An 11,748-nucleotide genomic window follows, 5' to 3' on the forward strand; every position below is an offset into this window, starting at 1 on the left:
ACCCTGAGGAACACCTGTGGTTAGTGAGTGTGATCTAAATGAGAATCCAGCAAAGGAGACAGAGAGGAACCATATAAGTGGGAGAAGAACCAGAAGAGAGTGGTGTCCCAAAAACCCAGAAAGAAGAGGATCAGGGAGAGGAGAATGATCAATAGTGAAGGCTGCAAAGAGGTCAAAGAGAATGAAAACTGAGAAAAAGGCAATTGAATTTGGCAACTAAGAGATCATGGGTAACTTTGGAAAGAGCAATTTTAATGAAATGATGGAGTTGGAAGCCAGATTGTAAAGGGTTAAGAAGAAAGAGGAAAGAATGTCTTCCTCTATTAGATTGTAAGCTTCTTGAGGGCAGGGCCTATCTTTGTTTTTTCATATTTGTATCTTCATTGTTTAGCACCATGACTGGCACATAGTAGGTACTTAATAAATGTTTATTAACTGACTGATGACATAAGCATCGAGAATCCAGGCTCAGCCACCCACCATGATGAGATATTACAGGAGGAAGAAGAGAGAGGAAGACTTTAGTGGAAGCCAGGATTATAAAAGAAGAAATACCCCAAACTTTAAGTACTTGATTCACAAACTTGAGTTTCACAAATCATGAGCTCCTTGAGTGCAGGGCCTATCACCTCACAAAATGCCTTCTTTGCACATAGCAGGTCCTTAAATATCTGCATTTAATCCCAACTTTCTAAATACAACTTTGTCAGACAGATCAAAGGTAGAGAGCCAGAAGGAACTTCAGAGACCATTTAGTCCTCCAAAACCTCCTTATTTTACAGATATAGAAAATAGGGAAGTGACATAATCACATAAAAAGTCAGCAAAGTTACATAGAAAGTCAGGAAAAGTGGCACAATCTGAACCCAGATCCTCTGACTCCAGAGCCTGCATCCTTTCACTATACCATGCTCCCTGTATGTTTTAAATAGAGTGCTGAGCCTCGAGTCAGGAAGACCTGAGTTTGAATCCAGTCTCACACACTTACTAGCTATGTGACCCTGAGCAAGTCACAAGTCTGCCTCAATTTCCTCAACTGTAAAATGGAGGTAACAATAGCACCCACCTTCCTCAGTATCAAATGAGATAATACCCATAAAGTGCTGGCACATCGCAGGCTTTTAATAAATGCTCATTCCTCATTCCCTTGTGTGGTGACTCTACCCAAACAGAATTGTTGAGCATGAGTATTTCTAAAGGCATGATAATATGGTACTACCTACACATGTCTGTAGGTAGGAAGTGTGGTAGAATGGGGAAAAAGTAGAGACTCAAGAAAAGACCTGGGTTCCAGTCTGGATCCTGCTGACTGCTAGTGGGCAAATTTTTCACTTATCTAGACCCCTGCTGCTTGATCTGTGATAATACTCACCTAGTCTACTTCACAGGCCAATAGTGAGGTTCCAATGGGATCTGACTCCAAATTCAGCACTTTTTCCATCATGCTATGTAGCCTCTCTTAGCAGACCAAAGACACTTTGCCAAGCACTTTGTGATTACAAAAAGCTATGCAAATGTGACATACTCATATTGGTACTGTAACTCCAGTCTCAAAACTCATTGGTATCAAAACGTCTTCTTCTTGGTAGAATCAGTACCCTGCACTGCGTGAGGGACAGGGAGGAATTGTCAAGAGCAGAGAGGGTGAGAGTCCTAGATCTCACCCAAGGGGAAGTTCCACGGAATCTCTAGAGCAATAAGATGATTATAGATACGTAATGGAGACTGCCTGCTCTGCTCACATTTACTTCTTCCCAGAGTCTTTTCCTTGAAACTCAGAATGGGGTTGGCATCTTCCATCTTCTCTCTATAAGCTGGAAGCCAGATATCCCCAATGCAAGTGCTGAACCCAAAGAAGAGTTCTCTGTCTGGCTCTTAACATCTCTGCCTCACCCCTCACAGAGTCAAGGCAGATTGATCTCCACTGATGAGGAGAGAGGCTGTACCAATGGGCTTTGGGACTGGGGTAACAGTAGTATTACTTGAGGATGTGATTTGAGATTAAATGCCTTCCTCCACCCAGAATTTTGCTTTATCCAATTAACCAACAAGAATTTATCAAGTACCTACTATGTGTCAGGTATTGTCCTAGGCACTAAGGGATTCAAAGACAAAAAGAAAAAGAAAGAAACCATCCCTGCCCTGAAGAAGTTTATATTTTGTCATGGAAGCCATCACTTTTAGACTTGGAAGATGATGGGGGCAGGAAATTATCTCCCTCAACTGTTTTGGATGACTGGGCAGCCAAGAATTTGGAGTTAGAGGACCTTGGTTCAAGTCCCAAGTCTTCTCTTTTCCAGTCTGTGCCTCTGGTCTAGTCACTTAACTCCTCCGGGATCCAGTGAACTAGGCAATCTCTAATGTCTTTCCTAGGTCTAAACTGTCTAATCTGCAGGGTAGGCCATTCCTCTCCTTCCCTGATCTCTCTCACCTTCTCTGGGCAGCTCCACCTTCCTAGTGAGAAGAATAATTTCCTGAGCTTTTACTTCCACAAGTGACAGGCTCTCTCCTCTTGCTCACATAGAACAAGAGGGTGATCAAGTTAAGTCCCAACAAAAGCCAGTGCCTTTTCATTTGACCAGCCTCCTGGGTCAGACTGATCCTCTTTCTCCTCCCTCAGGGACTTTCCTAACTTCCTTCTGTAAACTAAGGAAGCAGCTCACACATGCAAGTCCTTCACTGACAAATATGCTTGGAAAGGCTTTTTTTTTTAAAAGCCAAACCTTGGTTTCTGTTGTAGGCGGTACATTCCCCCGGCTGGGGGGTGGGGGGGGGCGTGGGTATGAGCGCACGTGTGTGTGTGTGTGTGTGTGTGTGTGTGTGTGTGTGTGTGTAAATGTGCATGTGCTATCAAAGGGGAGGAGGGAAGTGGGAAAAGGGGAGGGAAGGAAAGAGGGAGGAGTAAGAAGATTCATTCATCCACTTTCACAAGTTGTTGGTATATAATGGAGGTTCTGGCATAAGGAGAAGATAGAAGTTTCAGAGTGAAGGCTGCTGTAGGGGAAAGCCATGCCAAAGGGAGAAGGTCCAGTCCTGGAACCAGAAACAGGCATAGGAATGCTACAGGAAGGAGGCAGTGACCACAGGACCAATAGCAGCACCAGAAGAGACCTAAGGAAAATGAATCCAGCTGCTGCTTTCTGTGTGCTCTTGGCTTTCATTCTTACTGTTCTCATGGTCTATCTACTTGCAGACAACTTCAGGTCCCAACAGGAAATGTGTGCAACAAGTCAGGTAAGGCAATCGATGCCTCTGACAGCAGTGTCAGATAAGGAGTTGGTACTCTGGGCCAGTACATTCAAAGCCAGGGAAAGGTCCAGTTTGCCAGCTATGGCCCTGGCCAAGAAATCAAGAATTGAAATATTGTGGAGAGGCAAGCAATAATGCTACCTGATGGTCCTCCTCCTTGGTGATGGATCATCACCTCTGGCTTCTTTTGTTAGCTCATGAAAGGAACCAGGGTGCAGGAGAGTTTTTGGTTTGCAAAGCTTTTCAAGGGTGTGTTTTTTTGCTCCTTTACTTTATATGCCTGGGGGGGGGGGGGGGGTGGCAAGAATAATATCAAGTCCTCCAGCAGTTTGGGGAATCCATTCCACTTAAATCTTCTCCAAGTCCCTTCCATATCTGATACTCTATGAGTTTATCTCTCAGTGTCCAAAAATTAAATCATTTCTCTCACTCTGTCATTCTTTCTGGTTTCCCTAAAACCAGACTAAAGGGAGGAAAGAGAAGAATCCAAATTTAGGTTTATTAATAGCAAAATTATCTACCAACTCCAGAAAAAAAATGTCATTCAAGAAATTTTGATTTTGAAAAGAAAAAAAATCTTTTGACAGAAAACAAATTAAGTCAGCATGTACAAGAGATGATTGATCTTATAACTGTTAAAAGTAGAAAATCTTGGTAAGAAACAATAAGGTTCAAAAAAATTAGAGATGGATAAGGTGTCATTTAGTCTTATTCTCCGGAATCGTCTTTTGCCACTTAATGGCTATACAACCCTGGGCAAATACTTTAACCTCTATTTTCCTCAGTTTCCTCAGCTAAAAATGGAGTAAATCCTATAATAATTTCCCTTGCAAGATTGCTGTGGGATTCAAATGAGAAAATGTATTCGAAACACTCTGCAAACTTAAAAACCCCATGTAAAAGTGAGTTATTATTACTATTATTGCATATAATGAAATTGAAGTCTAGAAAAAAGGGTAGGACTTCTTGGTCACCTTGTGGCCACAGAACAGGGATTCAAATCCATGTGCCTTGTCTACTGTGCTGTATCTGTCTGAATTTTCTTCTTTGAAAATTTATCAGTTCTAGGTAGGCCTATAAAATTTCAAAGCCAAGAAATGGAGGGCAAAGGTATTCATCATTGGTTTGTGACTGCAGGAGCCCAGTAAGTAGGAGCTGATAAAAGGCATCTGGACAGAAAGCCTGTGTCTACTTCTTGTGTGTAAATCCAACATCTCCATTCACATTGATCATAATACTATTAGCACCAGATGACAGACCCTATATAAGTCGGGTCAGTTTCTGAGATGGCAAAAAAAAAACCCTCTTTCATTTTAAGAGCCATATCTGTATCCAGAAGCAATATTATAGTTTAAATATTAACCTCTTGGACACTGTATCAGCTCATTCTGTAAAAAAAAAAAAAACACAGATTATAATGCCTATATTATCTGTCTCAGAGGGTATCATGATTATTTAATGAAGTGCATTTATAAACCTTTAGACATATAGGGTGTCACAAAAGTTTCTGTGCAGTTTTAAGTTTTAATAGCTTAATGTCAAGTTATTATTATTGTATTATTATTTTTATTGGCAAAAGAAACAGTTTTCTCTCTACTCTGTTTTCCCATTAAAACTGAAAAGAGACCCTATCACATACAGTCTAAAGCAGACACCAATAGAAGGCTGAGCTAGAAGGGACCTTGTTGAGGTCTATTTAGTTCATTCTTAGAGAGAAGAAACTGAGGTCCAGAGTGGGCAAGATCACATCAAGACTTAGTGTTTAGCAGAAGAGTTGGGGGTAGGACCAAGTCTCTTGGTTCCCACTCTAGAGTTCTTTCTGCTGCTATACCCTTAATGTTAGCTTTACTTAGATCAGGGGTGGGGAACCTGTGGCCTCAATGCCACCTCCAGATGCCTTTTATCAGCTCCTTAAACTATGCACAAAACTGACTTGATGAGATGCATGCAGACTCTAACTGTACTGCTCTACTGTGATCCTGGCCAGTCCTTCCTTCATTGGTAGCCAAATCTCTACAAGACAGATCCACGGTTGAGTTGGGAGCTTCAGTTTGAAGGAAAAGGCAAGTGACAGCAATGCCCAATGTGTGTTGGCAATGGCCAGAGAGAGGAGGATCTAAGAGAAGAGGTGCCCAGGATTAGCATCTAGAAAAGTAACAGTATGGGAAAATGTTCAGGCTTTGGTTAAGCAAGGAAATATGACTGACTCTCCCTGAGAAAGGAAAAGTGAAAAAGATTTTGACATAGAAATGAAAGAGATCTTAGAGTTCACCCAGCCCAACTTTCTCATTTTAGAGGAGGGGAGATAACATCCTTCAAAGGGGAAGGGAATTGCCCAGGTCCAGAAGCAGGAAGAGAGTCAGGAAAATGAAACTAGGTAAACAATAGCACCCTGACAAAACCAAATTATTCAGAAAGAATTTGAACCAAAGCCCATTTGTCCCTGTGCTGTGTACTTTGTTCTCAGACATATCACATAAATTAGCTTATTTGATCTTCTCAACAACCCTGTGAGGTTTTTTATATTGTTCAGTAGTTTTCAGTTGTATCCAACCCTTTATGATCTTGTTTGGGGTTTTCTTGGCAAAGATACTGGAGTGGTTTGCCATCTCCTTGTCCAGCTCATTTTACAGATGAGGAAACTGAGGCAAAGAGGGTTAAGTTACTTACCCAAGGTCACATAGCTAGTAAGTGTGTGAGGCCAGACTTGAACTCAGTAAAGTAAGCCTTCCTCATTTCAAGCTCAGCACTCTCACCATTGTGCCACCTAGCTACCAGTGAGGTAGGTAATATTTTATCTCCACGTTACAGATGAGTAAACTGAGGCTGAGAGAAGTAAAATGACTTGCCCAGGGTCAGCTAGGCAAAATTTGAAATTAGGTCTTCCTGATTCCAAGACCAGCATTCTACTCAGTTCTACACCTAGTTGCCTTCAAGCAATCACAACAATTAAAAGAAACCATTTATACTTTAACAAGCATTAAACCTAAGAGTGAAAAGGACTAGGTTAGAACCCATCCTGGTCCCTTCCTTGTTATATAAAGTTGGGCAACTCACTTCATTTCTCTTTGTCCTAGTTCCCATAAAAGTGGGAATAATAATCCCCACATTGCCCTGGACTGCAAAGATCAAATGTAATTTGCTATGTACATGAGAGCTATCATAATCTCATCAAAGACTGAGGCAGAAAGTCAACTGTCCAAATGCTGTCACTTGTATGTGGGCAAAATATGTGCAACCTTTGTTTCCCTGAGAATCTGATAAGGCAGCACCCAATCACAGCTCCAATTTCCATAGAGCCCTAAAGTTTACAAAGAGCTCTCTTACAACCACCCTTGGAGATAAATAGTACAAAGCTGATTTTCCCAACATCACAGAAGAGGAAATTGAGGCTCACAGAGATTGAGAGGCCTGCCCAAAACTGTGTCACTAGAAAGAGGCAGAGCAAAGATTTGAATGCCAAGCTCACTTTTATTATCATTTTATCCATACATAAATATTTATGTGTGTTAGTGTAACATTTACCACTTGATCAAAATATAGCTATTTTCCTCTCTCTGAGCTTCAATTTCCTCATCTGAAAAAACTAAGATAAAACTTTGCAATCCCTGCTTTGCAAGGTTACTGGGAGGAAAATAATTTGTCAAGTTCAGAGGCTGCTGCTGCTGCTGCTGCTGCTGTTGTTGTCATTGTCGTTGTGGCTTTAAAACTAGAAAGTAAGCTATAGAGAGCAGCCAAGTGGCACAGTGGATAAAGCAACAGTTCTGGAGTCAGGAGGACCTGAGTTCAAATCCAGCCTCAGACACTGGTAACCCTAGGCAAGTCATTTAACCCAGATAGCCTAAAAAAAAGGCAATAGACTTGACCTCCAAAAGGCGTTATTTTGAATCCTGCTCCAGATGCTTAGTATCTGAGTGACCCTGAGCAAGTCACTTCACTTTTCTGGGTCACAGTTTCCTCATCTATAAAAGGAGGGTGTTGGACTCTATGACCTCTAAGGTCCCCTCTGGCTTTAAATCTATAAAACAATGATTCTGCACCAAATTATTTTGTAACTCTCTACATGCTATTCTAGGTTTAAAGCAATAACAACAAACTCCCAGTCATTTATCCTTTTCACTGTATTACACAGCCCCATTTCCCATCTTTCAGCAGATAGGTGCTACCAGAGACAACAAACGGACCAGAACTAGAGATGTCTACCAAGTTAGCATCTGAGTTGTTTTCCCAAGCTAATTTTCACTCCAAACCCCAAAGCAAGCCAACTCAAGGTTTGCAGAATCCAATGAGGGAGCCTATACTTCAAAACTGTGGCTAAGCTTTTGAGAGCCAGCTAGCCAATTAGAATCCTATCTCTTGATCACTCAGGGTACTTCCAGTGTTAGAAAGTTTTATTTTCAGTCTAGATGAATGAACAGGAAAGAAATATTCCTGCCCTTTCCTTGTTCACTTCTCCTCCCCACTATATGTAGGTGGGGATTTAAGAGTACAGTCATATTAATTTGTAAGGTAGATTTTTTTTAAAATATCTGACTTGTGATTTCACAGTCGTAGGAAAATTGCTTGGGGCACTAACTGGTAATGAATACTAAAAGTAATTTCATAGGGGCAGCATGACTATGTGTTAGGCACTGGATTATATGTTAGGAGACTTATTAAGTGCCTACTCTGTATCAGGCACTGTGCCTTTCAGCACTTTCAAATCTTATGTCATTGGATCCTCACAATAACCCTGGGAAATGGGTGCTTATCCCCATTATACAGTTAAGGAAACTAAGGCAGATGGTGATCAAATGACTTGCCCAGGGTCACACAACTAGTAAGTATCTAAAGCTGGATTTGAACTCAGGCTTTCCAGGCCAGCACCACCTACCTGTCTCAAAGGTACACATTGTCTCCTCCAATCAAACATATAGAGTTACTGTCATTTTTGCATTTGTATCTCCAACATCTAGCTCAGTGCCTGGTGTATTGCAAGTACTTAATAAACGTCTGTTGATTAATTGATGACCTGATAAAACTCAAGTGGATATCAAAGAAGGAACAGCAGACTGTATCTCTGGCAGAAGTTTATTGCCAAGAGTCTGACCCCAGTCCCTGCCACATGATTAAAAAGTCAAGTTAGTTGTGCCTTTCCTGTAAGTCCAGTGGAGTAAAACTTCCCATCTTAGCTAGCCACCCACGTGAGACCAAAACAATGTCCAACTGCCTGACATCCTGTTCTGATGGGTAAAGCCTGCTCCCTGTACACGATGTTCTCATTCTGACAACTACATTCCAGGGAGAAACTAAATCAGGGAAGCAGGGGAATCCTTAAGTATCTTTAACCTGTTTATCTGTCTTATAAGTGAAATGACAGAACTGTTGTATCTGTTAACACATTTTAGCTAAGACTTCTTTATTGGTGCAAATCATTATATCATGCTTTGTCTTATTGAATCACAACAAAATGGCAAATAGACACCTAAAATCATAGGCAAGGAAGGAATTTTAGAATATAGAATGTTGGAACAGATCAGAGAATATTAGAATGCAAAATGAAGAGTGTAAGAAGAATGAAAAAGAACCTTAGACTATAGGATGATAAAACTAGAAGGAACTTAGAACACAGGTTAGAAGAAAAAGGAACCTTAGAGTATAGAATGTTAAACATAGAATATTAGAAATAAAAGGACTTTAGAACATAGAATGTAACATCAAGAAAGGATCTTTTTTTTTTTAAGCAATCAGGGTTAAGTAAGTTGCTCAAGGTTACACGGCCAGTTATTTCTGGGTGTGGTTCTGAGTATCTGAGCCCGGGATTTGATCCAGGTCATCCCGACACTGGAGCCAGTGCTCTTACTCGCTGAGCCACCTGGCCACCCCTAAGCAATTGGGGTTAAGTAACTTGCTCAAGGTTACACGGCCAGGTGTTTCTGGGTGGGTGCTAAGTGTCTGAGCCCGGGATTCAATCTCCAGGTCTTCTCAACACTGGAGCCGGTGCTCTTACTCACTGTGCTACCTGGCTGCCCCAAGAAAGGATCTTACAACATAGAATGTTAGAACTGGAAGGAACCTTATAGAATGTCAAATATAGAACATTAGCACTAGAAGGGCTTTAGAACATAGAATGTAAGATTAAGAAAGGATCGGGGCGACTAGATGGTGCAGTAAATAGAGCACCAGCCCTGGAGTCAAGAGGGCCTGAGTTCAAATCTGGCCTCAGACACTTGACACACTTACTAGCCATGTGACCTTGGGCAAGTCACTTAACCCCAATTGCCCTACCTTCCCCCCTCCAAAAAAAAAAAGATTAAGATCTTGGAACAAAGAATGTTAGAACTAGAAGGAATTTAGAACATAGAATGCTAGAACTAGAAGGAACCATAGAATATAGAATGTCAAATATGGAACCTTAGAACTAGAAGGACTTTAGAACATAGAATGTGAGATCCAGAAAGGATCTTAGAACACTGAATGTTAGAACTAAAAGGTACTTGGAACACAGAACATTAGAACTGGAAGGGATCTTAGAACATAAAATATCATGCAAAGAACATTAGAACTAGAGGGTCTTAGGATATAGAATGTTTGGACTAAAAAGGACTTAGAACATAGAACATTATTACTAGAAGGGACCTTAGAATGTATAGCATCATCTGAGCTATAATTAGCAATTCTGGCTTCTAGAGGAAATACCACAAGCAAGATGGTAAGGTAGGGGAAGTATGGTGTGTAAATGGTGTCTAAAATCAACTCTTTAAAGACAAATTCAGTTGAGGGTGGGGGAAAATAGTGGAACATAAAGAACATAAGAGCTTAGGGGAAATTACCCCAGGATGCAGAGTCCATCCACTTGGGGGTGGGTTGGGGGAATGGGAGAAGAGCCATTACTAAAGGAGGAAGAAGGGTGGAGACAGAGCCACAAGGAACTTTCCTGGGATGTAGCAGCTTGGGGGACAGAACACGGGAATCATACCATCTGGAGGTTTCCTGTTTTAGCTCATGATTTTTGCTAACCAGATGCTAAATTCCTTTGTTGCTAACCTGATAAAAGAGAATGAGTACTACATACACTCTGAGTTTTAGTATCCGTCCACCTTGATTATGGCTTTGAATGCCAAAACATTGGTTATTAGAACCAGGAGGGCCCTAAGAGAAAGTGGAGCAGAGGACGTAGAGACCTGGCCTCGGAGTCAGGAAAACCTGGGCTTTAATGTCACCTACTGGCTATGTGACAGTGTCCCAGGCAACTCTTAACTTGTAAAGCAGGTTCTGGTTGATCTACACTGGTAGAGAGAGATCCCTATATCAATGAAAGCAGAGGTACAGTCAAAAGATGGGGAAAAGGAGGGTGGGGGGAGTGGGAAGAACCTAGACCATTAGACACAGACTATGCAGCACATACCTTCAGTGGCACATTCCTATAATCCCTGCTATGAGGGTGACTGAGATTGGTGGATCTGTTAAGGTCAGAAGCTTTACTGGGCTAAGGTAGCCCATCAGGCATCAGCACTATTTTTGGCATTAGTATTAGTGAGCCCTTGGGAAGAAGGGCCCATGAAGCTGTCTGAGGAATGAACAGGCCCAAATTGGAAACAGCAAGCCTAACCATCCATGTCTGTTACAGTGGGATTGAGCCTCTGCATTTCCAATTTGGGAGAGATGCACACACACACATACACACGCACAGACATACCTATTACAACAGAACTTAAAAGAATTTCATGCTATAGAATGATAGAACATAAAACATTCGAGCTGAAAGGGACCTTAAGACATAAGATATCAAACCTGGATAACACTTCAGGATATGGAATGATAGATCTGGAAAGAAGTCAGAGATCATTTATTCCAACCCTTTCATTTTACAGGAGAGGCCTAAGTGATATAGCATGTTAGTCCAGGTTCCCTCATTTGCTGGCCACTTGTTCTTCCCCCCACTATCCTTGTCTCTTCTCCCATATTCTGGGAAGATCTCACTAGAAAGAAATCAAGAACAAAATGACCAGAAAAACCAAACTTTTTATCAAAAGTCTGATTTCTAAGAAGTGATAAACAAAGATCAAATTGCCTGGGTGGTTAAAAGGGACAAGGAAAAAGAAATATCAAAAAGGATGTTTTTTAGAACAGTTTTAAGTGTGTCTAGTACTGTGCTTATCACCTTGTTTCCATCTAGCAAACTACTATAATTCCTTAATAGGCAGAAATTACATTACATTTAATTAACCTCATAATTGATTACATCTCTTTAATATAATTGTGTACTGCCAAGAGTGCTCAGGAAGACTCAAGAAATGGTTTTTGAGGATGATATTGAAAAATTCTAGATTAAGTAAAGTCTCAGGACTTAGCCTGGAGAAAGGAAATTCTGTGTTAAATTAGTTAGATTATCAGCATTCAAGAAGGATCCTTTGGAGTGGGGGAATGAGAGAGACAGAGACAGAGAGAGACAGCGAGAGACAGAGAAAAGGAGAGAGAGAGAGAGAGAGAGAGAGAGAGAGAGAGAGAGAGAGAGAG

General features: G+C 41.1%; 1 protein-coding gene across 1 annotated transcript in view; it reads left to right on the forward strand.

Annotated features, from left to right (window-relative positions):
- The first annotated feature begins 2,806 nt into the window (after positions 1-2,806).
- TNFSF15 (TNF superfamily member 15) overlaps positions 2,807-11,748 on the forward strand; it is a 33,589-nt gene continuing 24,647 nt past the window's right edge. The window contains exon 1 of the mRNA XM_069073828.1: positions 2,807-3,234. Coding sequence (XP_068929929.1) covers positions 3,010-3,234 — 225 coding nt within the window. The 5' untranslated portion in view covers positions 2,807-3,009. The remainder of the gene's footprint in view (positions 3,235-11,748) is intronic.

The sequence above is a fragment of the Petaurus breviceps genome, unplaced genomic scaffold (assembly GCF_028583685.1).
Source record: "Petaurus breviceps papuanus isolate PSGF00001 unplaced genomic scaffold, PetGlider_PUasm1.0 90879, whole genome shotgun sequence".
In the NCBI taxonomy this organism is placed as follows: Eukaryota; Metazoa; Chordata; class Mammalia; order Diprotodontia; family Petauridae; genus Petaurus; species Petaurus breviceps.